Raw genomic sequence first — 27365 nt, 5'->3', positions numbered from 1 at the left:
GGCTGCCTCCCAAGCCATGGAATTGCAGCAATTCGACACTACTTCTGGCTCCCTAAGTTTTTGGAAAGATCGCCCTGCAGTGAATTGTGTACCTTACCCCGAGATGATGGGAATAATGTTGCCTTGGCCAGGAACCCTACATTGGCTTTTCTGCTGCCACCCAGGACATCAGTTTCTTCCTGCAAGGAGACCAGGCAGGTGGGGATGAGAGGTAGGTAAGAGGGTCACGTAGGTAGCCCAAGGTAGCCTTGTCTGGCGTATCAGCATCTGCTCTTACCGCTAGGTCGGCCCACCCAACCTTTGCTTCCACCTCCTGGTCACCAACCCAGGCAAACCAGCCCCAATCCAGGGTGAGTCCAAACAAAGGCGGGTCTCAGGGGACCCGCGGCGGCCGAATCTGAGATCAGCTTAACTAGTCGGCTGGCAGAGCCTTTGGAGAAAGAGTATGGCCAGAAATCCGGAGATCTTCGCCGGCCTCTGAGCTCCCCCAAAAGCTGATCTTCCGTGATACCACTAGACACAGGGAGAGGGGCGTCATCAGCCGCCACCTTCCTTCCATACCCACCCCCCATTTTTTTTCCCAGGCTGTGGGAGGCAAAGGGTTAAATCCCATAGAGCTGATGTTCTGACTCCAGGCTAGAGGGGCCCGGGAAGCTGGGGTCACTTCCTGCTCCGTCCCAGTCACCCTGAACTGGTCCCCGGGTCCTCAGCCTGGAATCACCCCTTGAGGAGGACCCTAGAGTTCCCGGCATCCAGTCCGTCCCCCGAGGCAGGGCACTTAAGGGGTTAAGTCCCCTGGGGCTGGCCTCTGCCTTTCGGCTTTTCCCAGACCCCACAGCCGTGAGTTGGGGCCGCCTGGGTTCCCGGGGTGGCCTGGAGGCCCGGGACAGCCGCCGGGGAACAATAGGGCCAAGGAGGCGGCGACGGGCGAGGGGCGCAGACCGGGCCCGGGGCGGCGGGGGGCGGCGGCCGGGGGATTGTGGGAACCGCGCGAGGGCCGCCGTGGGGGAGGGGAGACGCGCGCGCCCAGAGAGTGAGTCTGGCCGGGGGCGGCGAGGCGGCCGCCGCTCTCCGGGTGCGGGGCAGCCTGGGCGTCCGCTGTGGGGAGGGAACGCCGGCGGTCCGGCTGAGCTTTGGGAGCCGGGAACAGGGTGGGTGCTCCCGCCCGGAGGCGCTCTAGCCCTGGTCCGCTCCGGTGCGGGGGGCGGCGTCGAGGGCGGTCTCGCTGCCTCCTGGTCAGGGTCACCCTGGGCCGCGCGCACCTCCGCGGAAGGCAGCCGCCTCGGGTCGCCCTTCCCGCCTCGGTCTTCTGGGGGTCGTCCGGGGCGAGAGGCTGGCGCTCTTGGGCCTGGGCTGGTTCCCAGTAGTAGTCACCTCCCAGTCTTTGCTACTTGCATGTGGCCTTGTTATTAACTCTTTCCCTTCTACGGTAGGCCCTTAAGTTTCTCAGTCCCAGTATCTAAGCTCCTACCTGTCTCCCATCAGCTCAGCAGGGTATCTTTCTCCCCTCCAGTGGCTCCCATCTCCCCTAAAAACACTTAAGAGATGGGGATGGCTGTGAAGGTGAAATTTATTTTCTTTCTTTACTCTAACTTATGTGTCTGCTGCATTAGCGGTGGTCAGCAGCTCTACCTGCTTCACACCCCAGCTGCCTCCTGGTGAGCTTTGCCCTCTCTTTCGTCCTTGTGCACAAAGTACTATGCACACTGTCACCCCAAGGGCAGACTATTCTAGGGATTCCGTTAGTTAGATGTGAGTGCCCTCCTGCAGTTTGCTCCTGTGGACCTGTTCCCTCTCCTGGGAATCACCCCGGGGATTTTGAGTGACAGATATGATTCCTTTCCCTGGGGGCTCACTCTGAGTTCCTTTTCTGACATTGATTTGCAAACTGATCTTAAAAGACATTGAACCAGATAGGCGTTCCGGGAGCAAGGGGTGTCTAGGTTATTTTGTCATCCAGCGAAGTTTTTACTGGGTACCTGTCCTAGGCGTGTGATGGCCCATTAACAGAAAGACTAAGGTGGAAGGATGCGTCCCAGGGGGTCTGGATGGCCTTGGGGACATGGGTACCCAGAGCTCAGAGGCATAGCTTCTCAGACTTCCTCACCGGGTCCGACTTTTAGACTTTTACAATGGAGGGAATCGGGCTTCCCTGAACATCCCCAGCTCATTCTCAGGCTGTCTGAACTTTCCTACTACTCTCCTGCCACGAGCCCACAAGTATGAGTCTCATGTGACTCTCAAGGTCACTCCATGCCACAGGGCAAGCCAAACACAGAGCACTGAATTTGTGGTCTTAACTCTGTTACTTCCCACTTTGGGGCCTTGGAGATATCTCCCCCAGTGTCCACTTACTAATCTGTAAAATGGACAACTGACTCCCGAGTCTCCCAAGGCAGTGGAAAAAAGAAGACACCTGGTAGTCACCCTGTGTTCCCACACTCTTGCGTCCCTCCCCTCCTTTCTCCTTCATTTTGTTTGAGACAAGGTCTCATGTAGCTGGGACTAACCTTGAACTTCTGATTCTCTGGTTTGTATCTCCCAAGTATGCCACCAAGTCAGGCCTCCCTTATCCATTCCTTCTCCTTTGCCTTGGTCTCCTGGTGGAGTCCCTGACTTCAGACTCCCCTTCCCACCCATAGGCAAGCCTCTTTCTCTGCTTGGATAATGGCAAAGTGCCTCCAGTCTTTTTGAGGAGCTGTCCCTTCGGGGAAACTTTTTTTTTTTTAACCCTTTAAAAATCGTCAGTCTCAGTTCTCTCTGGGGCTCATAAGGGAAAAGTTTATTGCTCTCAATTAGCAGTCCCATAAAGGAAGAAAATTGGAGTCTTAATGAGCTTCCTCTGATTTGCAAAATAGCACCTTTCCAAGCCTCTGGGCATCAGATGTGTGGGGTGAAAGCCTGCCTCCCCTCTGAATGTTGGATAGTGCTCCAGCCTGCAGTGTAGGTACTCAGGGTTATGACTGATGTGTTTTAATTGACTCTACATGCACTGAGTTGCTTCATTGCAATCTTTAAGATTTTAAGATTTGCAGTATTTGGAAGCAGGCCTTTGGGGTCAAGGGGCTCAGAGAGAAATGATGCCAGAGAGGTGAGTGGCAGGTCCCCGAGAGTCACACAAGTGGAAGTAAAAGCACAAAACCAAGTGGCATTGTATACCCATCTCTCCCCACCAGAGACCCTGGAACCTTCAGAGTCCGGAGCTCTGGGATGGAGCCTGAGACCGTGCTGTGGGGCCCAGATCTGCAGGGTCCTGAAGAGAGCCGGAACAATGTTCACAGAGGTGAGGGGTAGAGGGGACTGTGGCTTCGGCTCAGGGAGGGACCCAAACACTGGGCAGTCACAGGGGAGGGAAGAGAGACCAGACCCTATGTTCTGAAAGGAGATTGGGGCTGGAGATTCCCTTTCTGTCTGTAGGTGCTGAAAGTGGGAACGAAGAGGAGAGCCCTCAGCAGGAAAGTTCTGGGGAGGAGATCATCTTGGGAGATCCAGCTCAGAGTCCAGAATCCAAGGACCCATCAGAGATGCCCCTGGAGAGCCCCTCCCAGGATGCCTCAGCCCCTCAGGACTCCCCAACCCCACTGGGTTCTTCCAGCTCCTTAGATCACCAGACCCCTATGGACCCATCAGCCCCTGAGGTAGTCCCTTCCCCATCAGAGTGGACCAAGGAGACCAGTTGGCAGTGGGGGACCTTCACCACCTGGAACAGCACACCAGCAGTCACTGCCAGTGAACCCAGCCTGCGAGAGCTGGTGCAGGGACGCCCATCTGGGGCTGAGAAGCCATACATCTGCAACGAGTGTGGCAAGAGCTTTAGCCAGTGGTCCAAACTGCTGCGGCACCAGCGAATCCACACGGGTGAGCGGCCCAACACGTGCTCAGAGTGCGGCAAGAGCTTCACGCAGAGCTCACACCTGGTACAGCACCAGCGCACACACACGGGTGAGAAGCCCTACAAGTGCCCTGACTGTGGCAAGTGCTTCAGCTGGAGCTCTAATCTAGTACAGCACCAGCGCACACACACGGGTGAGAAGCCCTACAAGTGCACTGAGTGCGAGAAAGCCTTCACACAAAGCACCAACCTCATCAAGCACCAGCGGTCCCACACTGGCGAGAAGCCCTACAAGTGTGGCGAGTGCCGCCGTGCTTTCTACCGCAGCTCGGACCTCATCCAGCACCAGGCCACGCACACGGGTGAAAAGCCCTACAAATGCCCGGAGTGTGGAAAGCGCTTTGGCCAGAATCACAACCTGCTCAAACACCAGAAGATCCACGCGGGAGAGAAGCCCTATCGCTGCACTGAGTGTGGCAAGAGCTTCATCCAGAGCTCAGAGCTGACGCAGCACCAGCGTACGCACACTGGGGAGAAGCCCTATGAGTGTCTGGAGTGTGGCAAGAGTTTTGGCCACAGCTCTACGCTCATCAAGCACCAGCGGACACACTTACGCGAGGACCCCTTCAAGTGCCCGGTCTGTGGCAAGACCTTCACACTGAGTGCCACACTGCTGCGTCATCAGCGCACGCACACAGGTGAGAGGCCCTATAAGTGCCCCGAGTGCGGCAAGAGCTTCAGTGTCAGCTCTAACCTCATCAACCACCAGCGCATCCACCGTGGGGAGAGGCCATACATCTGTGCTGACTGCGGCAAAAGCTTCATCATGAGCTCCACCCTGATCCGCCACCAACGTATCCACACCGGTGAGAAGCCCTATAAGTGCTCTGACTGTGGCAAGAGCTTCATCCGCAGCTCTCACCTCATCCAGCACCGCCGCACGCACACGGGTGAGAAGCCCTACAAGTGTCCAGAGTGCGGCAAGAGCTTCAGCCAGAGCTCCAACCTCATCACGCACGTCCGCACACACATGGACGAGAACCTCTTCGTGTGCTCCGACTGCGGCAAGGCCTTCCTGGAGGCTCAAGAGCTGGAGCAGCACCGCGTGATTCATGAGAGAGGCAAGACACCTGCCCGGAGAGCTCAGGGTGACGGCTTGCTAGGGCTTGGAGATCCTGCCCTGATGACTCCACCACCGGGAGCCAAACCCCACAAGTGTCTGGTCTGTGGAAAGGGCTTCAATGATGAAGGCATCTTCATGCAGCACCAGAGGATTCATGTTGGAGAAAACCCCTACAAAAATGCAGACGGCCTCATAGCACACCCAGCCCCCAAGCCTCAACAGTTCCGCCCCTCCAGGCTCCCCTTTGGAGGCAATTCACTCCCAGGTGCTTCGGAGAGCAGAGCTGACCCCCCAGGACAGCCCTCGAAGGTGCCTGAGGGTCAGGAGGGCTTGGGCCAAAGGCTAGGTCAACCCTCTTCTAAGTGCTATGTTTGTTCCCACTGTGGAGAAAGCTTCCTTGACAGGGCTGTGCTCCTGCAACATCAGCTCACCCATGGGAATGAAAAGCCCTTTCTCTTTCCCGAGTGTAGGATCGGCCGTGGGGAAGCCGCAGGACCCAGCCCCTTCCTAAACGCAAAGCCCTTTAAATGCCCAGAATGCAAAAAAAGCTTTGGCCTCAGCTCTGAGCTGCTGCAGCACCAGAAAGTCCATGCGGGTGGGAAATCCCAGAAGAGCTCTGAGCTGGGGAAGAGCTCTTCAGTCCTGTTAGAGCATCTCAGGAGTCCCCTGGGAGCCAGACCCTACAGCTGCTCTGACTGTGGGGCCTCCTTCCTTGATCGACTAGCTCTTACACGACACCAGGAAACCCACACTCACGAAAGGGCCCCCACTCCTGAGGATCCCCCTTCAGAGTCAGCCTCCCTGTCTACAAACCAGGAAGTTGAGGGAGAAGCCTCTACCCCCCCAAAGAGCAGCAGCCACAGGGAAGAGGAAAGTCCCAAAACTGTTTTGGAGAAAAAGCCCTATCTGTGCCCTGAGTGTGGAGATGGCTTCACGGAAGTTGCAACACTCCTTCTCCATAGGAGCTGTCACCCCGGTGTCTCCCTGTGAAGTAGGTCTGGCGACCAGGGACCACTCTCTCCTGATAAATTATGGGGAAAAGGAGGCCAGCCCCACCAGATCATAGAGAAGTAGAGGGTCAAGAACCCTGGGAAGAAATAGTGAGTTTGCATCCGTGAGGAGAAGCCTAAGAGATTGTGGGTGAGAACCACTTACAAGCCGTAGAGAAAAACTGCTGGGTTATAAGCCCTATATATGTAGGAAAAAAGCCCTTTAAGTCTGTAGCAGAGAAATCTTATAAACCATAGTGGGTAAAAGCCCTATTAAATGTAGAAAGAGGTTCTAACGTCTCTAGACAACCCCATAAAACTGTATCAAACCCTTATCAGAATCCGTGGGTGGGGGAGGAATGGGGAATACAGCTCTACAGCTGGGCACTGACTTGTGAGGTGACCCTCAGATGACAGAGGAAACAGTCTTCCCAGTCAGTATTCCCTCCTGTGACAGGAAAAGTGCTCAGAGGGAAGCCATACAGTAGAGGAAAGCTGAAGAACTAGAATAAGAAGAAAAATGGGGAGGAAAGACCAGGCGCTTCCAAACTCAAAGATGAGACGATGAAAAAAGGTGTCTTGTCGCACTGGGGGTTTTTGGTGGGGGTATAAGGCCAATCTTAGGTAAATTGTATGTACTAGGGGAAGGAAGACTGGGGGTCCCTTATCAGTAAGATTCCCCAAGTGGGAAAGAAACAGAAATGACAAGCCATTTTAAAGGCTGGAGTTTGGGGTGTTTCAAACCCTCAAGTGTAAGGATACTGAGTACATGCAGAGAAACCACCTCAGACATTAGGGAAGTTCCATTTGTTTGAAGGGAAGCAAACCAGGGTGGAGAGGCCGCAGATGGAAGCCAGTGTCAGTTTCTCCTCGTTCCCGGGAGCTTGTTAAACTCCAAGTGCAAGCACATCCCAGGTCGTGCTGTTCGTATCCTCAGACAGGCAGGACCAGCCTTTCTCCAGCCCAGCTGGAAATGTCTACTCTGAGAGGCCTCTGGGGTTGCAAGGGGCCTCTGCCACATTCTCAGGTCTCACAGGTTTTACCTGGAAGCTAACTGCCACAAGTCTTACTGCAGTGGCAACCCGTTCCCTCAGATTCTGTCCTCAGTGGAGAGAGCCACTCGCTGCTAGTCAACTTCCAAAGAATAAATTCCTTCAGAAATTCAAGGCTTGTATGTGCTTGTCCTCCCTAGATGCCTACAAGTCCATGAGAGCCACTTGTGGGTGATGAGGGACGGCAAGACAACAGTAGAGACAGCTTTGATTTACCAGCACTTGACTTAAACCTCAGCCTTTGGTGGGAACTTGGTGTAAGGCTGCCGGCAGGACAAGCCAGGCTGCACGTGGTAGACGTCCTGACACAGCAGAGACTGGACCCGGGTTCCTGGAGAGGCAATGGATACTTGACACCTTCATCCCCAGTACTTGGATGTCCCTGAAGTGTGGTGGCCAAATTTGATTTTTGGCTCCAGAAAGGGACCGATTCCACCCTTTGGCCTCTCTCTCCTTAGCCAGAAACTTGTGAAGGGAAATATAAGAAACACTCTCCTAGCAGGCCCATCTCCTCCTCAGACACTACAGGATGGACGCTTCATTAATGCAGCCAAACCTGCTCATGTGACTGGAGCTGTGTGATGGAGCAGAGAGTCTGGCTGTATCAAGTGTTGAAGAACTGGGGTGAGAAACAAAGTAACAAAGACCCTTAGAGATGGGGAGGACTTTCCGTGGTACTTGGGTGGCAAAGGGAATGTCCTCAGCCTGGTGCTGGCATTAGCAACTCACCGTCCAAAGAAGCAAGATGGAGACTCCAAGTGATACATATGGCCCTTTAGGAATCCTGTGCCCAGACTTGACCTGGATTCCTACAAAGCTGGGGAGCAGACCTCTAATTCTCTTACCTAAAAGTTCAAAAGGCAGAGACCCATCACCCTTCAGCTATCCTGTCCCCAAAGGGATGACCCGCAAAATTTAAAGGACCAAAATGTAGAATACTGGGAGAAAAAAAAATACTGGGGAGAGAGAAAAGGCAGGTCTTAGACAATTACAGAGACAGCCTTGCTAGAGTCCTAAGTGCCAGGCAGGGGAGCACCAAGGAGACTGGGAGGAGCCTGTTTGTCTACTGACAGAAATGTTGATAAAGGGGATATCCCTATGATATGGAGTAGATACTCCCCTAAGTATAAGCTGATTTGTTCCCTTCTAAGACGGTAGCAGAAACTAGAGAGAAATCCTTTGTAAAACTAGGAACAGATTCCCTCAGACACAGATCTGAACCTCTGTCATCGGAAGAGTGCTGGAGGGCAGGTGGTCAGTGTAGTCATGGCTGACTGTAGACTATGGAAGACTAAGATGTAGCTTATGTAATAGGATGCTCACCTGTTCTGGAGACAGTGGGGCTATGCTCGACTCCAGTACTGAATGGACCATGTAGATAGGTTCCTGGGCTTCCTTGTAGAAAGGGGGGCAGAGCAGAAACCTTGTGGGGAGACCTGTTCTCTTGGTCAACCCTCTCAGTTCCAGCTACACCACAGGACGACCTAACTGGCTCAGGAAAAGGTCCACCAGAATTAAGTCTGGAAGGCACAATGGAGTCAACTTTGTACCAGACCTAGAGCCCTCAGAAGTGCCCTTGGGGAAGAGCCCAGCACCCGTAGGCAAAGGAGTGCAAACATAGGAGAGGGGTGGAGCTGATCTGCACTTAAGGTGAGACTTAGAACTGATGTTGAATGCAGACAGTAACTCGTAAAGTACTGGGTGTGAATCGTGAATCGGGGTGAGGATTTGAAACCATCCTGACTACCCCACCCTAGTCTGAAGTGGGTGGCTCCCAGAAGTCTTAGCCCCCACAAAGGAAGCCACGCTCACCTCACTTGTCCCCATGGAGTGAAGGGAAGTCCCATTTTGAGTGTTGTGTGTCAGTAACAGTGTTGTGTCACCTGTGGTCATGTTGAATAGTTGGAGAATAAAGGGAATACGATTTCCTAGGTGTTATTACTTTTTATCTCCTTGTTCAGCCAACAGCAAAGTTGTTCACTTCCAGAACTAGGGCCCATGGGACCCCAAAAGCTCAGTATTGTCCCATTTGCCTTTCCCCAGGGGCCTTATGCTTCCTGTCCAGTGTTTGCTTGTAGAAGGTTGACAGGTTTATAGAACTTTAACATTCAGTCCCTGTGAGAGAGGTCTGGTAAACTGCATGGCTGCCTCGGGGCTCTAGTCCTGGTTAACTTGGGCCCAGCTTTGCAACCTCTTTGGCAGCTTCTCTGGCTACAACACCCACAACCTCCCCTGTAACACAGGGAGAGCTCCCAGGTCCTCATCCTCAGAGCTGGCAGCTACCTCTCTGAGTTCTCATGGATCCTGGGTCTAGCTCAGCCTCTCCTGCAACCTGTCCTCTTTGAGTGGTACCCTGGCTTGTTGTCCCATCCCCAGGATAGCCCAAAGGTTCTTGCCATGGGGCAGGCTGGGGCTCTACAAAGTGCAGCCATTTACCTAAGACCCACAAGTAAGTCATGGCGAAAAGTTAGAGTGACCTGGAGATCTTTGGGCCACCTCACACCGGCCATGCCTTTTCTTCTTGTGGTTGGGACTACTAAAAGGAAGCCCTCACGCCCGGCTGGCTTCAGCACTGTCTGTCTTCTGAGTCTGGTCATGGCCATCGAGTGGCTGCCTTGATCAACACTAGCCACAGCCTGTCTCTTAAGGACTCTGGTGAAGGCAGAAAGGTGGATGCATAAATAGTGTGCACGTGTGTTCTATTTGCATGTGCTTGGGCATCGTGCACAGGCAGCACCTGCAGAGGCCTGAAGAGGGCGTCAGATCCCCTAGAACTAGAATTACAAATGGTTGTTAGTTGCCATTGTGTGCTGGGAATTGGACCCATGTCCTTTGGAAGAGCAGTCAGGGCTCTTAAGGCCATGTTCACCAGCCATTCCTCCTGTCCTCCCTTGGACTTTATTGTACCTCTATCCCAAATCCCAGAATAAGCTGTCATTCTTTCCCTTTCTGTTCCAGGAATATGGGTGGGTGTGGTGGGGAGGGGTAATTGCCATTTCATGTTCCTGGGTCCCGAGTCCTGAGAACACTAAGGAACTCCAATGAGAGGGGGACCAGAGCAATACCTGATTTAAAGGCCAGAGGCCATGACTGTTAAAGTAGGTTGGATGACAGTTGGAACTAACTACAGGGCATTGGGCCTCAAGAAGGAGGGATCCTCTAGATGGAAGTCAGGAGTGGGGTGGGGATAGAGGTTCAAACAGTTAGGGATTGACGCAGAGCAGTCTGGGGCTCAAATTTCACAGGGACTGCCTAAGATCATGGGAAAATAGATACATAACAGTAACAAAATTACAGTTATGAAGTAGCAACAAAGTAATTTTATGGTTGGGGTCACCACAGCAGGAGGAATTGCATTAAAGTGTCTTAGCATTAGAAAGGTTGAGAACCAATGGATGGAGATGCAGCTACAGAGCAGAGGCCAAAGCCTGAGGAGGGTTAGTGCTGTGAGGAGTCGGGGGAGAGCGAGCATCCCTCATACTCCTTAGTGAGAGGGGAAGGGAGCATCCCTCATACTCCTTAAACAGTGGGTTTCAGGCCTGGAGCTTGGGAAGGAACTGTAGGTACAGCCAACCTATGCTGTTGGCTCTTGATAGACACCTCAGAGAAAGGCAAAGTGCAAAGGGAAGTCTGGTTAGGGTTGAAGGAAGAGATCAGAAGGCAGTGAGCACGATGAAAAGACCAGGAGTATAGCACCAAAGGCTTGGGTAAGTTCTGAGAATAGTCCCCATCAACTGCTCTCAGAGGCAGTTGCCTTAGCTCCGGCTGAAATAGGATCATATCCAATACCGAAGCCACTTGCTTGGAGCTGGCCAGGGGAGGTTCTGACTCAGGATCTCTGACTTGAGAGAAAAAAGCTTGAGTCTTTTAAGACCGATCTACACCAGTTTGACAGACTGATGGTTTGTTTTCATGGCCCTGCCAAGATGGCAATACTGTTCCAGGCACAGGGATGCCCATTCAACTTGAGCTTGACATGAGGAAAAGGCTTTATGTTGGAAGTTACCACCCCACATGAAACTTTGAGTACCCCTAACCCATCTATTTGAGGACTCCCCTCTGAGGGAATGGTGTCCATTACTTAGATCATGCTGGGAGAGAGAGGTGATACCCCAGGGCTCAGGCCCCTTAAGACTACTAGCTCAGTTCTTCTAGCTCTAGGTTTGGTCTCTATGATGCAATATCCTGCGTTTCCCCCACCTTTCCCACCCCAGCACTCCAGCCGGGGTGGCCTTCATGGTGGCCCAATGTCATCTCCTGCTGCTACTCGTGGTTCCGCGAGCGTTCCCATCGCTGCCAGCTGCACGCCGGAGGTCACCGTAGCCCGCATATCTGTCTCCAGTCCAACTTGGTTCGGCCACTGCGACCCCACTGAAACCAGGCGCAGTCAGATAGCCGAAAGGGCCCGGAGTCCTCACGAAGGAAAGACTTCGGAAAAGGTTGAAGAGCCTAGAGAAGGTATGGCTGTTGCTAAGCCTGAGGCTACAACCATGGCTATGACTGCTGCTCCTACGCCCACCTCACCCTCGCTTAGTTCTGGTCATGGAGCTAATCCCAGCGTGACTACTGTAAAAGCGCCACCGGAAGAGTCGACAGCGCTCTGAACCTAGAGACAACACTCCACGTTTGAGCAAACGGTTTCCAAGGGTCCAGCTAATAGCCTAAGCAGGCACAATGAAAAGCCACCCTGCTGAGTTGTCGTGGTCTGTGTGTTCCCAGAGTAGGGGTGGGTAAAGCCTGCAAGTAATACTGAAATGTGGCCAACAGAGAAACTTGGTCCCGGAAGGTAAAGGACTACATATCCCAGAATGCAACCCACAAAGGTTGCTATCCATATGGCCAATGCCAGGGAAAGGGCATAGACAACCCATATTCAAAAGCTTTTCCATTGTGAAGGAGGTGGGGGTGGGGGTGTCCTTGAAGATTTGCTTGCTACTGCTAACCCAAGTAGTTATCCTGTGGGCTGGAATGGGCTCTCAAATGTGTCCAGCTCCCAACCAACACAGGGACGTGCTTGCCAGGTGTAGCAGTTAGACTTCGGTTTAGACCAAGAGGACCGGCTTCTCTCAGCCTAGGGTTGGGTATTTATTCATAACAATTAGCAGCCCATACACGACGCCTCTAGAGCAGAGGCTGTGAGTCCAAAAGATCCTGTAGCTATCTGCAGCGCCATCTCCCAGCTCCACTAGGTCCTGTCTCTAGTGTTCAGGAGTACCAGTGCAGGCTAGCTGGAGGACAGGCCAAGCTCTTCTACCTGGAATGACTGGAAGTGCTAGATTGTCTCTTCCCTCCTGGTAAGTTGCACCTCCACAATTAAGACCACCAGGATGAAAGAAAGCAGGGCTAGGGCCAGGTACTCAAGGGACCATCAGGATGTGTGAGGAAGGGTAAAGTGGGCTTAGGAGAAAAGCAGGAGATTGGAAAGTGTCTGGCTAAAAAAAAAAAAAAAAAAAAATTGATGACCCTGAATCAGACTATGAGCAGGCAGTGTCCGTAACTGCAGAGTGTCCCTGAAGAGGGCAGACACCCAGGAGTGCACCTTCTTAACACAAAAGCTACACAAGGGTACAGCAAACTCCACTGGAAGGCTAAATCCCTGCCAGGCCGAGGGCTGAGGAGGTGAAGAAAGGCTCCCTGGGTCAGGACCCAATGCCACGCAAGTGGTCCCTGGTCACTACTGAGCTTGTGCAGGCTTGTGGTGAGCCCTCTCCTGGTGGAGGGATCCCCTTTAGGGGCAAGGATGTATCTGCCTTCTCAGTAGAAACAGGTCTGGCCAGCTCCCGAGGTTACAGTGGGATGTTGTGAACCCGGGAGTCCCAGAGGCTGCAGATGTGACATTCAGGAGATGGCACTCAGCTCGGTTAGTCCCACCTCTCCTGCATGCACCAGTGGCCCCAAACCATCTCGGCATAGAGGGGCTGGGCTCATGGAGTCTGGAAGGGAGGTTGGGGCCATTGCCCCCGGGGGAGTGGGGAGCTGGGGGCACAGCCCCTAGGGTATATGGATGTTTCAAAGTCCCCTGAGTTTCAGGTTCAGCTGATGTACACACGGTGGAAGTCGTGGGCACCAAAGGCAGCGTTGCACTTGGGACACTTCCTCTGGCGGGCCTCATAGCGGCCCCGCACACATTCAAAGCAGAAGACGTGGAAGCACTTGGTAAGCACAGCGTCCTTCTTGCGGGTGTTACAGCAGGGGCAGGTCAGCCGGGCCTAGACCAAACACACACATTAAGTTTGGAGCAACTCTGACAGGCCCCAGACTCCAGTCTAAGCCCACCAAGTGGTTGAGGCTTCTAATGTGACCGTAACTTCTGAAGTGGGAACCAGCAGAGCAGGAGCCAGGCTCAGAGCCAAGTTTTCAAAATTCCAAACTAGCCCAAGTCACTTAGGCCTGTAGCCCCCAGCACTCAGAAGACTGTGACCATGGTCAGCCAAGGTCACACAGTACAACCATCTTCAAAAACAAGACAAAACCAACCAACCAACAAACAAAAAACAAAACAAAACAAAAAAACAAAACAAAAAACAAAACAAAACAAAACAAAAAAACCCAAACTAGAAAAGTAGCAGAGTCTAGGTTCTCCTAAGGACAGGGGTCCAGCCTGAACTCCATCTCTTGCCTTATCAGCTTTTTTGGGCGAAATCCCCACTGGTCACTTCTTTTCTGCTGTACCTGCTCAGTCACTCCTGAACAGGGTAGAGCATGAGAACCATGCTCTCTGCAGACTTGGTCAGACCTACCCCTGGAACCCAGGCCCTGCTGTGCACTTTCCCCAGTGCCACCAGGAGGCCTCAGATTCGGCTCTAGTCACTACCTTGGGTGAGCACTGCATGGCAAGTGTCTGGCCCATCTGGAGTCTCAGTCAGCCATCTCAACTCCTCCAGATTACTGTTTCCCAATCTCTCAGGACAGTGCCATCCACACTGTTGCCTTCCCCGAGAAGGCCCAATGGGGGAATAGCTCATCACTGACTCTGCCACCCTCTCCACTACAGAGACCCTTGTTCCCCCCAAGTTCACAGAGTCTCAGCAGCATCTGGCAGGGATTGGCTGGCTCCCTTCCTTACCCACTCCTCCCATCAGCACTTTTGCTTACTCCTCAGGCTTCACTCAATGCCTGTCACTTAAAGATTGAGATTCCCGAGGTGAGAAAAACGTCCCCTGTTCCTTCTGATGGCAAAAGCCCTCAACGGCAACCACAGCCCAGTGTGGCTTCCAATTCTGTTGCAGTTGACCTTGGCTTCAAGTGCTTTTCCAGCTTCCCAAGGGGTCCCAGAGGCTCCCATCACTCTCAGAAACACCCACAGCTAATGCTCTGCAAAGTGACGTCTGCCCAGCTCCTCCATCTCCGCCCTGGACATCACTGCTGTCCTGCCTATTCTATCCTCGTGTGGCCCATCCCTGAGCTCCGCAGTCCCACCTTAGTGTCACCTTAGCTGCTCTCTCATCTCTGGGTATAGGGTTAGCTATATATTAGTTTCTGACTCAGCGACTGCAATGCTCTAACACCACCCCTTCTGCAGCCACTTCTGGCCCCACATTTGGCCACCATCTTGATTAAAGACCCTTGATGGGGCTGGGGATGCAGCTTGGTGGTAAAGTGTGTGTGTAGCTTGTATAAGGCCTCACCCAGGTTTACTCCCAAACGTTACACGCTCCTCTACCTCCCTAATGACAGCTTCTCTACTGTGTGCCCACAGGCTACCAAACCTGCCCACATCCTTCAGAGTCTTCTGCTGCTCAACTGTCTCTCTCCTATAACCACAATGGCTCTACCTGGGGCCTTTCCTGTTCCAAAAGCTCTCACCTCCATTCTTCGAGCTTTGGGTCTGTCTTTGGTGACAATTCCTTTCAGGAAGCCTGTTGCTACACAATTCTCCATCCCATCCCCAGGACTCTGGAGACGGCCCCTGGGTTCCCTTGACTCATCACTGAGATGGCAGAATTACTTTAAAAAGTCCCAGGGTCCAGGTGTAATCCCTCTGCACATGGCTTACATACGACAAATGCTTAGCACTTGTCTGACTCCACAAGTGGCATTTTCTGCTGCCCTACTTCATTTCCAGCCACAGAGACTACCACCCCACTGTCCCCAGCCAGTCATATCCCACCTTGTACTCCTTGATCTCCTCCTGCAGGATCTCATCCGCATCTGCATAAACTTCTACTTTCCGCTGTTTCTCTAGTTTGCGCCGCAGCCGGGAAATGTCCTCCTAGAACAACAGAAGGCAGGCTAAGGACCTGCAGGTCTCACACTGGTAACACATCAGCCCTCCCCATTACACACCTGAGCTCTCTTGAGGTTGAAGCTCTCTTTCTCCCGGGCAGCCCGGCTCTCTGCCAGGCAGGGCTGGATCTCTCGAAGCCGAGTCTGCACGTGCTCCAACTGCACCTTCAGGTCCTCAGCCAACTGGGCTGCTTCTACAGCCTGGGGTGGGCGGGAACAGGAAGGAGAGGACCTTGTGCCCAAGCCTGGGAACCACAGTCCACTGATGCTTCTGTCAAACATCCTGAATGACAGAATGGCATGTACTGGAGCTAACCCTGCCTGTGGCCCTCAACCTCACCTCTATCCTATGCTTCCTCATTCCTGACTGCGGTGCCCCCTCTGGTCTTTGAGCCTCCATCAGGCTGGTGTCTCTGTTGCTATCAACTCCTCTAACATGCACACTGTCCTGTGGACTCGGCTCTAAAGTCACATCTCCAAGGAGTGCCATTTCTTTTTTTCCACACAGCCTTAGTTTCCTTCATCAGTGTTTGAACCAGGTATAGTGGTCAGTATTTGTTATTCTAGCAGTTGGGAGGCTGAAGCAGGAGCATCACTGAGAGTTCAAGGCCAACTTGGAACACAGCGAGAATTTGTCTTTTAAACAGCAGAGTCTGGTGCGATGGTGCATGTCTTTAATCCCAGCACTCAGGAGGCAGGGGCAGGATCTTACTTCAAGGCCAACCTGGTCTACAGAGTGAGCTCTGTAACAGCCAGGACTACATAGAGAGACTGTCTCAAAAGACAGAGAGAGAGGAGAGGGCAGGAGAGGGGAGAGGAGGGGAGGAGAAAGAGAAGAGAAGAGAAAGGAAACAGAGAGGAGAGGAGAGGAGAGGAGAGGAGAGGAGGGGAGGGGAGGGGAGGGAAGAGGAGGGAGGGAGGGAAAGGAGAAAGAAAAAAGATTAAGCGATAGACAACTGCATTATTTTCTTTGTGGATTACTGGTGGGGAGGCAGGACTCACCCAGTGTTGGTCAGCATAAAGCCCAGCGTGTGTAACAGGGACACAAAACAGTTTACATGAATATATTCCCCAGAATACTCCAATAGGTATAGAACCAATGTAAATCCGCTATGTCTTTTTTTAAATTACTTTTTAATAACTTACTTTTTATTTTATGTGTACTGGTATTTTGTCTGCATTCATGTCTGTGTAAGAGTGCTGGGACCCCTGGAACTGGAGTTACAGGCAGTTGTGAGCCACCATGTGGTTGCTGGGAATTGAACCCAGATCCTCTGGAAGAGCAGCCAGTGCTCCAGCCCCTGAGCCCTCTCTCCAGACTGCCAATCTTCCACCTCAATCCTCTCGCCATTTCCCCATAAGATAAGGCCTCTACATATTCCAGCATGAACTGGCTCAGACCTGCTTTACAGCTGAGGATGGCCTTGAACTTCCTATTACCTCTCAAGTACTAAGTTTATAGTTATTTTACACCGCCATGCCGTTTGTGCAGTGCTAGAGACTGAACCCAGAGCTTGCTGCAGGCTATGTAAGCAGTCTACTAGCTGAGCTACATCTTCAGCCATGCTTGTTAGGCTTAAACTAACACTGGAACTCTCAGCACCCGGGAGCCGGAGGCAAGAGGACCAAGAGCTCCCATGGGGTAGAGATCATTCGGTGGTCAGTGGTAAGCACACTTGCAGGTCTGGCAGAGGACCTAGTTTCAGCTCCTAGCATCCATGTGACAGTCCACAGTCATCCCTAACTCCAGTTCAAGGGGGATCTGATCCTTTTTTGGCTTCTGAGTGCATCAGGAAAGCTTGAAGCTTGTGGTACAAAGCCAGCTTGCTCTACCCAGTGAGCTCTAGGATGGCCAGAGTGAAATAGAGACCCTGTTTCAGCGCACACACGCACACCTGTGCACGCGCATAAGAAAACAACTATGGGGGGTTGGGGATTTAGCTCAGTGGTAGAGCGCTTGCCTAGGAAGCGCAAGGCCCTGGGTTCAGTCCCCAGCACCGAAAAAAAGAACCAAAAAAAAAAAAAAAAAAAAAAGAAAAGAAAAGAAAAGAAAACAACTATTGGGCTAAAGAGAGAGCTCAGGGGGTTGGGGATTTAGCTCAGTGGTAGAGCGCTTGCCTAGCAAGCGCAAGGCCCTGGGTTCAGTCCCCAGCTCCGAAAAAAAGAAAAAAAAAAGAGAGAGAGAGCTCAGTTGAGGCAGTGATAACCTTACAAGCATGTGGACCTGAGTCTCAGAACTCACATTAAAAAACAAAACAAAACAAACAAAAGAAAACTACATAGTAAAGACCACAGCTCTATTTGACAGTTACTCAATGACTTTTAAAATGACCTCATTCAGAGTATATGCTGGGTACACATAGCATGCCACACCAGCGGAAGTCAGAGGGTAACTTGTGAGCATTAGTTTTCTCCTTCTGCCAAATAGATCCCAGAGACAGAACTTGGGTCATCAGGTTTAGAGGCCAGTGTCTTTGCCCAGCTGAGCCATCGTGCAAGCCTAGGTGAGTGGCTCCAGCCTAGGACTTGGAACAAGACATGGATCCAAATGGCAGCTTTATTCTTCCCTGGAGAAGTCAGCTGACATCCCCTGAGCTTCAGTTTCCTCAACGGTGCAACAGCTAACGAATCATTCTTGTTGGGCTGGAGGGACACTCACTCATTAAGAGTGCTTGCTGCTCTTGCAAAGAACCCAAATTTGGTTCCCAGCACTGACAGGGCAGCTTAAACCCGTCTACAACTCCAGCTTTAGCAGATGTAACACTATCTTCTGGTCTTTGTAGGCACCTGACATACACATAAATAAGAACAAAAACAACCCCCGCATACACAAAACGCCCTGGTAGGATTATTCTTGAGTTGACTCAGTGGGTCACCTGCAGGTGATGCAAATGTGAGGACCCGAGGCCAAGTCCTAATCCTGTCAGCCATGTAAGCACCATGGCCTGACAGTGCATGTCTGAGGCCCAGTGCAGACGGGCAGAGCCCAGGGATCCACTAGCTAGCCTACCTACCTAAAATGGAAAGCGCCAAGTTCAACCAGAGACCCTAAGGCAGAGAAGCCACTGTAAAGGAGACATCCTGATGACAATCGCTGTCCTTCATTCCCATCCTCGTGGGAAAGCACACGCACACACACACATAAACACATGCACACAACATGGATGCACACAGCAATAAAACAAGTGGGATCAGGCATGCCAAGTACTGAGTACAAGGCTTGACACAGAGTAAACATACGGTAATGATACGGATGCGCTATCCCAGAAGAGCCAAGCTTCACTCTGGGCCGTCTGTGGTAGCACTGCCAAGCAGTGACAGGAGGGAACATATGACCAATCACACAAGTTACCACGTCCAAAAGCCCAGCCTTACCTTTCTCTTATTAAGCTCCAGGGCCTGGCTGCGCAATGTCAACTCCTTCTCGACACCCCCAAGGCTGCCCTGCAGAGCCCGCTCCTTTTCCTCAAGCTTCTGGACTGTCAACAGCTGGGCATCCACCTGAGGATGGGAAGCCTCAGTACGAGGGTGCAGCCTCTCCAGCCTCATCCACAAGCATCACACCGTAGCTGCCATACCTGGGACTTAAGGCCAAGAACCTGCTCGCCCAACTCGTCCTTCTCTTCTCGGAGCAGCTTGTGAATCTGGTTGGCCTTGATCCTCTCTGACATGAGCTTAAAGTTGGCGTCATCCTTTTCCCGTAACTGCTGGAGCAGCCGCCCGTTTTGCTCCTGCATGTCTTCAAAGGCTTGACCTGTCACATCCATCTCCGACAGCAGTGCCTCTTCCTCCTGCAAGTGGGAAGAAGGATAGAAGGGGACAATGACAGATCAACAAGATGGCTGCTGGGAACTCCAAGAACAGTGCACACCCAGACCAAAATGTCACACGCAGAAGGCACTTAACAGGGCTAAGGGAATGCCCGCATTCAGAAGCAAGGAGACCACAGGGCGTTTCATTCACCTGCTTGGTCGCACCCAATTTGCGTTGCAAGTGTTCAATCTGCTCTTCTGCCTGCCGGATCCGCCGCAGGGCATCCTCATCGGCAATCTTCTTGCTTTCTCTTCGGTCTCTCTCTTCCAGGTCTCGGATGCGGCTCCGAAGCTCATCCACCTGCATCCGTGGGAAGGAAGCCCTCAAACACTGGTCCACACAGCAACACCACGACTGGCTTGCTCCATACAGTGAGAGAATAAAAACAGAAGCAAACTTGCTGGCCCGAGGCTCTGAAGTACCTGGGCAGGACTACACGCCCCAGCTGCCCTTACCTCGGCCTTGGCCTTCCGTTCAGCTGCCATGAGTTGCACCTTATCCCGCTGCTCCTTGGGTGCGGACTTGTACATGTCCAGCAGCAGCTTCATCTCCTTCTGGCTTTCCTGGGCCTTCCTAGGGAGAGGTACAGGACGGAGTCTCAGCAGGAGGAGCAGGAAGCTACTCGACAGGGCTATGAGACAGCAACAGGGCCTCACTTGAGCTCTGCTCGGAGACCTTTGAGCAGTTCTGATTCCTTCCTCCTGGCTTCCTCTGCCTTGGCCTTTTCTCGATCAGCCCTGGACAGAGTGGAGGCTGCAGGTGGGGGTCCCAGGCTAGGCCCTTCCCGTTCCCGAAGTTCTCGCTTGGGTCTGGCCTCAGGTTCTCGGCCCCGGGAGGGCAAGCCCTGGGTTCCAGGGGCTAGGGCCTGGGCATCATCTTCGGAGGAGACCAGCTCCTCTTTCTTTACGGAAGAAGCAACAGACGTAGCTCCCGCCACTAAAGCCAACTCCTTCTTGCTGTCAGGGGTGCCTCCAGGGCCAGGCCCACTATCTTCTTTCCCTGGGGCAAGGGCATTGAGGCCAGAGTCATCAGGGTGGCTCAAGTTGGGGCCGCAGTGGGAAGAGCCGCTGGCCTGTGCCCGGAGCTGTTAAAGACAGAGCGAGCAGGAATGAGATGAGCCAGTGCTCACTAAGGTTGAGCTAGGGCTTGCCCCTGGAAACTTCCTCTACTCACTTTACCAATCTCAGCCTGTACTTCTCGAAGTTTCCGCTTATATCGCTGGGCATCTCCTTTTAGCTGGTGATTGTGGTTCTGGAGGCTGCTAATCAGGTGGCGCATTTCACGGTTGATAGGCCCTGGGGAAAAGTCAGGAAGGAAGTGTTGAGCTGTCTCCTTCCGGCTCTCCAACTCCAGAGGCTGAGCCAGTGCCAATACAGAAGCAGGGAAGCAGGCCTCACAGAGGCTGGAGAAATGGCTCAGTGGGTAAGAAAGAGCACTGTCTGCTCTTGCAGAGCACTCCTGGTCAATTTCCAGCACCGATGGCACCTTCAACTGTCTGCAATTTCAGTTCCAGGAGTTGTGGCCAGGACTTCTGGCCTCTGTGAGCACCAGGCACACATGCATGCAAACAAAATGCTTACACACATAAACATTCATCTTTTTAGTTTATTTGTATGGTGTTTTACTTACATACTTCTGTGCACCATGTGTGTGCAATGGAGTATACTCAAAGGCCAGAAAAGGCATTGGATCACTGGGAATTATGGGTATAGGCAATCAAATCTGGGTCCTCTGGAAGAGCAAAGTAGTCAGTGTTCTTAACCACTGAGCCACCTCTCTAGTCGGTGGGGAGGTGGGAATGGAGGTGGATAGGGGACTACACTTTATTTTTTAAAGATTTAGTTTTATTTATGTGCTTTGCACATATACCTTTGCTAGCCTGGAACTCACTGTGTAGATAAGGCTGGCCTCACACTCACAGAGATCCTTCTGCCTCTGCTTCCCAAGTGCAGGGATCGAAGGTGTGCGCCATCGTGCTTCCTGGTTCATTTTTATAAAAATCTTTTCCTTTTTTTTTTAAAGATTTATTTATTTTATGTATATCAGTACCTATCTGCATATACACCTGCAGGCCAGAAGAGGGCATCAGACCTTAGTACAGATGGTTGTGAGCACATGTGGCTGACAGGAATTGAACTCGGGACCTGTGGCAGAGCAATCAGGGCCCTTAACCGCTGAGCCATCTCTGCAGCTCAATCTTTTTCTGTCTTGTGTACTGCCCTCCCCTGACTCACTCTGCAATAGCAGAGCCTTTGCTCTGTTTATTGGCAAAACCCCCAAATGGAGAGTTGAGTGTGGCTCACAGGAGTCTGCAATAAATCTCTGTCAAACAAATCCTCAGCCAGAGGCCAGAGTGCTCACAGACAGCTGATGCCTGCTCAGCTGCTCATCCCACAGGCTCACTGTGAGACGTGCGGTGAACCTGCCTCCTGTGGGGGATGAGGCTCTGAGAAAAGAAGAGCTCAGCTCATTGTGGCTGAGCAGCCATGAGCAGGCTGGCCCTGCCCTTCGAAGGCCCACTTCCACCCAGGTCCCACTACGTACCAGCCTGCTCGTTGGCCGCAAGGTTCTGCTCAAACTCAATGCGCAGCATCTCGTACTCCTTGCGTACCTGGGCCAGGGTGTCTTCCAGCTGGATAACTTCTGTGCGCAGCTTCTTCTGCAGCCCCAACTCATCGCTCTGTGGGTTAGGCATAAAGACACACAGCCCTGTGAACACGCTGCTTCTCACTGCTAATCAGAAGACCTAATCTTTGCTTACAAAGAAATAAAGCTGCCAGCGAGGGTGGCACAGGCCTTTGATCCCAGCACTTGGGAGGTGGAGGCAGGGAGACCTCTGAGTTCAAGGCTGGCCTGGTCTACAGAGTGAGTTCCAGGACAGCCAGGGCTACAGAGAGAAACCCTGTCTCAAAAACAAGAAGAAAAAGAAATCAAGCCAGCACTGGTTACTCAGTCTTCTGTCTCTCCGGAGGGACAAAAGGACTGTGGTAAGTGAGTCTAAGACAGATAGACACACTAAGCATGGTGCTGTCTGCCTTCAATCCCAGCACTCAGGAAGCAATGGCTTCTGGGTATCTTGCACTCAAGGCCAGCCTGGCGTGTACAGTGAGTCCCAGGCCACCCACAGCTATGTACTGCCATCCTGATACAGGGATGGCTCAGCAGCTTATAGCTGGATGCTCTTCCAAAGGGCCGTGTTCTGGGTTCCAGCCGTCACTGGGAGGTCAGAACCATCTGCAATCCCAGTTTGCAGGCCTCAGAGGGCACCAGGCACATAAAGCTGCACAGATGAACAGGCAAGCCAACAGCCATACACATAACAGCTTGAAGTCACACACACACACACACACACACACACACACACACACACACACACACATATATATCATGGTTTCTTTAAAGATAAACCCTGATTACATGTATGCAACCCTTTCCGAGCCCTAAAATATTTGGCGATGCAGCTTAATCTCGGTAAATGTTGCCATGATTAAGACCTAACAGGAATTAACTGGAATTCATTTCCGTCACTGAGCAGAGTTGCTGCTCTGCTGCCTGGAGCAGATGGAGCAGACACCGGACCCTGGAGGCTTCCCGTGTCCTTTCACTGCTTCTCTGAAGAGAAAATGTAGACCTTGACTGGAGACAGATAACTGTAAAATACCATTACAGAAAGGGTTTGAATCCTTAGCACCGTGACTGCAGAGCGAGAGGTACAGAACGTGTTTGAAAGAAGCTCTTTCTCTGAGTGTGGTCTGGGGTCTGACCAGTACCCGCAAGCAGAAAACAGTTTCTCCAGAGCACACATTGCTCTAATGCATACTACTTGCTACCAGAACCAGACGCACAGAGAAGAGAAGACAAAACCGTCCTTTGTATAGATGTTAAAGCCGTCCGTGCTCCATCTTGATGGGCTTGTACTGCACTCCGTGTTACTTGCGTCTGATTCTTAAAGAAATAGGGAACTCTTTGGTAGCAGTGGTTCAAGGTCCACCTTAACTCATTGTTCTCCTAGCCCAGGTCTTATAAAAACACTTATGACAGTTAAAGGTACTTTTAAAATATACCGTAAGACAGAGTTAATGATTAAAACTGGAAGAAAAAGAAAGGTACATATTCACTAGTCTCACCTCTGGCGAGGAACGACCTATGCCCAAGGACCCTCAGCAGCTACACAAGACCCCTGGAAGCTCGGGAATGTCTCAACTCAGAAGGTCCAGTTCTCATTCCCAGCCCCGTTCCAAGACCGTACCTCCATATGTTCGATGTGTCTCAAGTGGGAGTTCTTGGAGGCCAGCAGCAGTCCCCGGGCCTCATCTAGCTGGGTCTTCACTTGCAAAGACTCATTGTAGAGCAGTGAGAACTGGGCCTGCAGCATGCGGTACTCCCCCGTCTCACGAACGACCTCCTCAGGAAGGCTTCGCAGGGCCACCTGGGGTGAAGATGCCCAGAAGGGTTGTGTTAGCACCAGGATCTGAGGTTAGTTCAAGCCCTTCCAGTCTCAACCACAGCCTACCTTGAGACGTTCATTGGTCCGAACAGCCCCCTGAAGCTCAGCCTGTAGCTTCTCGAGCTCTGCCATTCGGCTATTGGCCAATTCCTGATTTTCTTCCAGCTCTGCATTCAACATCTCAAACTAGGGAGTGGAAGGGGCTGTGGTAGGCAAGACCAGGATGGGCAGTATTTTCCCCTAGTAGTCCACCATGCATCCCACCCGAGCTCCCTATGAAGAGCATTTATATATAAACCTCCAAACCAAGGCTTTTCCTAAGGGCTCTTGGGAAAGGGAGGAAGTCAGTCTACACAGGAATATCTATCCTGTGCTTTTTCTTTTTGCTACTACATACCAATTTATGTACTGTTTATTACGTGTATGTTCCTCACACGGTGCCTAGCTCGCACAGAATCTTTATTACTCCCTCATAAGAAAAAGAGCTGAAGTTTATTAAGACAAGGTTTGATTTGAAGTTAGATAAGGTGGTCTAAAGCCTGTAATTTCATCATTTGGGAGGCAAGACTAACAGGATCAGTCACCCTCAGCTACACAAGACTGAGGCCAGCCTGACCACAGCACAAGACCTTGTCTCCAATACAAAGAAGCAAAACAGAAAGGGTTTTCAAACAGATTGAAATACAGCATTAAAGCTGAGAGACGCTCAGGACAGGACAGCATGCACAAGCATGGCTGTGGGCTTCTCAGGACAGTGCACTAAAACTCTGGCTCTCATATGCCCTCTTTAACCTGCCCAGCCCCCAGCAATTAATGAACAAGTATATAAACGAATGGAAATAAACGTGTGGCAATGCCAGGAAACCGACTCTGGTACAGATGTTTGCCCGTAGGAAAAGCCTGAGGCAGAACTGAAGGGGTGAAGGACCGAGGAGGGCTGCTGCTTACCTTCTGCATGCTAAGTGTAATCTGGCCTCCCTGAAAGCCCGTGGAGCTCCCAGACACATAGTAGCCAGAGTTGAGCTGCAGAGAAGAAGGACACAGTGGCTGTGAAGGGCAGAAACCAGGAGCCCCAAGTACTCAATTTGGCCCCATTCACCCGTGTACCTGCTCCAAGGCCTCTGCCAAGTGCTTATTGAGCTTCTGTTCTCGCTTGCGCAGCTTCTCGATGTCCCACTGTAAGTCCTCCACTGTTGTCTCCATCTCTAGGACCTTGGTCTCCGTCGATGTCACTTTGTCTTGGAGCTCAGAGTACTGGGGGCAGTGGGAAGTGGCTCGTTTCCTGAGATCCTTGGATGGCAAATCCAAACCCTGCCCGAGTTCACCCAAAGCCCCCGACTCCTACCTCCAACGAGATGCGGTGGTGCTTCTCCTGCAGCTGAGTGGCCAAGTCCTGTAGCCTACGGTTCTCTCTGCCTAGTTCCCGGGTGCGTGCCCGTGCCACCTCCCCGGGCGCCTCACTGTCCCCTGAGAATGCAGAGCCTGGATAAGAGCCAAACCCTGGATAACCACGGAGGTATTAACTGATCCTGGAGTTTCTGTGCTCAGTGTGATGGGTCTGCTGTCTCACCAACTGTTTATGACAAACTCAGATGAAGCTAGCTCAGAGAGGGACCATTCAGCCAAGAAAGAGGACACCAAGGAGGAGAATAAAGGGCGGGAGAAAAAACCCATTGCCACAAAGCCTAGGGACTTGCCTCTCAGTGTAGTGGGACAATGGCTAACCCCAAGGTTGGTGCAAAGTTCCAGAAAGCCCTCCCGCTGAAGGGCTGTGACCCTGCCAACACCAACAGCTCCTCCAGCCTAGAGTCCACTTCAGGAGCTAAAGCTGAAGTCCCCATCTGAAACTAAGTTGTTCCAACAAGAACGAGGCTGACATTCACTGGGAACTCTGGCCTCAAGTAATTGGTGAGATCGGGGGGTGGGGTGGGGGGACGACATCTCGAGGGTAGGGTCCAAAGAACTAACCCCGGCTGTATACTCGCTGACAGAGTTCTTCCACCTGACGCTGTAGGCGGTCCGAGGCCTCTACCACCCGAGACACAGCAGCCTTGGAGAATTCCATGCGACCCTGCAGCTGCAGCTCTACTTCCTCACAGCTGCTGGCGCCCAGTGCCACCACAAAAGCCAAGGCTGGCTCACTGAGAGGGGCTCGGAACTGCATCGGCAGTGGTTCTGGAAGGGACATATAACCCTCATAGGAATAAAAGGTGGCAGTAACTATCAACCTGTATCAAGCTCCAGAATAAGCATCTTGATATTTAATGGCTGCTGGGTGGTGGTCCATGCCTTTAATTCCAGTGCTCTTTGAGTTTGAGGCCAGCCTGGTCTACAGAGTAGGGCTATCCAGAGAAACCCTGTCTCTAAAAACCAAAATAAGTGATAAGTAGATAAACAAACGAACAAACGGTAAGCCATCTGCTTCTTCTACCTTTCAGAGGGCTGGGATTTTGAAAATCCAGTTATTCCAAAACTTTGTTCTTACCATTAAAAAAGAAATTTTTTAAAAAGTTGTTTTTTATTCAGAGTCTCGTGGCAATGTAGCCATAGCCGGCCTTGAACTCTAGACGAGAAGCTACCAACCTCTGCCTCCCAAGTACTGGGAATTAAAGGCATGCACCACCAGGCAGGAAGTCAATTTTTAAACAGTGGGTGGGCTGGGCTGGACACTTCAACAGACCCACATCAAAGACCTTTCTTCTAACATAAGCTCCCCAGAGCCCTGGTCCTACCCCTCAGATCTGATGTCCCTGGATCTGTTCGAGGGATCACATCACGGGTTAGGCCCTCTTGGCACCCAGGCACCTCTGTCCCTGATGAAGACAGCTCCCTCTGGTTCTCGTAGCACTGGAGAAGGGCTTCTACAGTTTCATCCAGCTGAAAGACATAAGAACAAGAGGTTATGTGTGCCTCAGGGCTTTTTCCAGTAGGGTGCTCTTCAGGCATTCACCTGGGCCCAGTAGCGGTTGACGATGAGGAGTGTGGCATCGTCCGTGGCCTGCCTCTTCTCCAATTTCTCAATTCTCTCCCGGAGCTCGTCCTCACAGGCTTGCCGCTGCTCCAGCCGCTCCGCCAGCTTCTTATTCTTAAACTGCAGCACCTTGGAATCCATCTCCTCCTACCAGTAGGAAAGAGGAGGCAGAGTGTCAAGCAGGACCCTGAACCATCACTGACTCACAGGACAAAAACTAGATTGAAATGGAAGAGGAATAGCAAGGCTCAGACACTTGCAAAGAAAATATGTTAGTCATGAGAGCTTCGCATTCTGTTTTGGACCCTATCTTTTCCTAACTCAGCAGTATCTGACAAACCACACGACTTTGGGAACATGTGTGTATGAGTACAAGGTAAGAATCGACTCCATAAAGTTGTCCTCTGATCACATTCACGCCATTGGCACACCCACTCTCACCACCCGTTTGTGTGTGTATACACACACTCTCACACACACGTGCACACACAAGATTCTGAATGCTTTGGACGGAGGCCAAATGGGACTTTCGCAAAAGTCCACCAACCGTGGAAGAAATGCCCCCGAGACGAATGGGCTCGATTAGAGTGGTCGTAGTCTTCTCCTCGCGGTTCAGCTTCTTCTCTGGGGGTCCTGAGCCCCCGTCGCCGGCGGCGCGCTTGTTGCTGAGGCCAGACATAGCGGCGGTGGCGGAGGGACAGCTCAGAGCTCTCCGGGGCTGTCAGGCGGGCGGAGGCGGCACTTCCGTCACCTGCAGAAATCAGAGAGCAGACCTGTGAATGCGTCCAGAGTTCTGTAGTCCCGAGCGTCCTCCTGGACACATCTGCAGGACCCCGCCCCCGCCAGCCGAGGGTCCGCACTTACGGTAGGGTCAGCCAAGCGCCACCATCTTGGATTTCACTCGACGTCACC

The 27365-nt window shown here is 52.2% G+C and overlaps 2 protein-coding genes across 6 annotated transcripts; one reads left to right on the top strand and one right to left on the bottom strand.

Moving 5' to 3' along the window:
* The first annotated feature begins 679 nt into the window (after positions 1-679).
* Positions 680-12391, top strand: Zfp629 (zinc finger protein 629). 2 transcript variants are annotated; one of them, XR_015626298.1, is made up of 4 exons: positions 680-840; positions 3177-3283; positions 3418-7620; positions 11211-12391. XR_015626298.1 is itself a non-coding variant. In NM_001107551.2 (3 exons), exons 2-3 carry the CDS (start codon positions 3211-3213, stop codon positions 5943-5945), a joined length of 2601 nt encoding a protein of 866 aa, NP_001101021.2. In that variant the 5' UTR covers positions 731-840; positions 3177-3210; the 3' UTR covers positions 5946-8934. The 2 variants fall into 2 exon arrangements, 1 of the variants encoding a protein (NP_001101021.2); NM_001107551.2 differs by lacking the exon at positions 11211-12391 and having other exon boundaries at positions 731-840; positions 3418-8934.
* Positions 12058-27365, bottom strand: Rnf40 (ring finger protein 40). 4 transcript variants are annotated; one of them, XM_087640693.1, is made up of 20 exons: positions 27318-27365; positions 27001-27204; positions 26433-26600; positions 26215-26359; positions 25451-25657; positions 24828-24964; positions 24590-24736; positions 24431-24505; positions 23549-23685; positions 23285-23464; positions 21580-21715; positions 20209-20330; positions 19692-20119; positions 19491-19608; positions 19186-19335; positions 18801-19013; positions 18598-18723; positions 15283-15423; positions 15107-15208; positions 12058-13205 (listed from the first exon to the last, which is right to left on the bottom strand). In XM_087640693.1, exons 9-20 carry the CDS (start codon positions 23660-23662, stop codon positions 13029-13031), a joined length of 2007 nt encoding a protein of 668 aa, XP_087496819.1. In that variant the 5' UTR covers positions 23663-23685; positions 24431-24505; positions 24590-24736; positions 24828-24964; positions 25451-25657; positions 26215-26359; positions 26433-26600; positions 27001-27204; positions 27318-27365; the 3' UTR covers positions 12058-13028.

The sequence above is a fragment of the Rattus norvegicus genome, chromosome 1 (genome assembly GCF_021556685.1).
Source record: "Rattus norvegicus strain SHRSP/BbbUtx chromosome 1, alternate assembly SHRSP_T2T, whole genome shotgun sequence".
NCBI classification, from domain to species: domain Eukaryota; kingdom Metazoa; phylum Chordata; class Mammalia; order Rodentia; family Muridae; genus Rattus; species Rattus norvegicus.
Note: the sequence above shows the minus strand (reverse complement) of the source record. Positions and strands in the feature narration are given on the sequence as shown.

Excerpts from the sequence above, each read along its gene's own strand:
- Zfp629 (NM_001107551.2), top strand. The coding sequence starts at position 3,211 with ATGGAGCCTGAGACCGTGCTGTGGGGCCCAGATCTGCAGGGTCCTGAA. Across the intron at positions 3,284-3,417 it reads CCGGAACAATGTTCACAGAG|GTGCTGAAAGTGGGAACGAA; the intron begins GTGAGGGGTAGA and ends TTCTGTCTGTAG.
- Rnf40 (XM_087640649.1), bottom strand. The coding sequence starts at position 27,132 with ATGTCTGGCCTCAGCAACAAGCGCGCCGCCGGCGACGGGGGCTCAGGA. Across the intron at positions 24,737-24,827 it reads ACCACCGCATCTCGTTGGAG|TACTCTGAGCTCCAAGACAA; the intron begins GTAGGAGTCGGG and ends CACTGCCCCCAG. Across the intron at positions 19,609-19,691 it reads GGTCTCCGAGCAGAGCTCAA|GAAGGCCCAGGAAAGCCAGA; the intron begins GTGAGGCCCTGT and ends ACCTCTCCCTAG.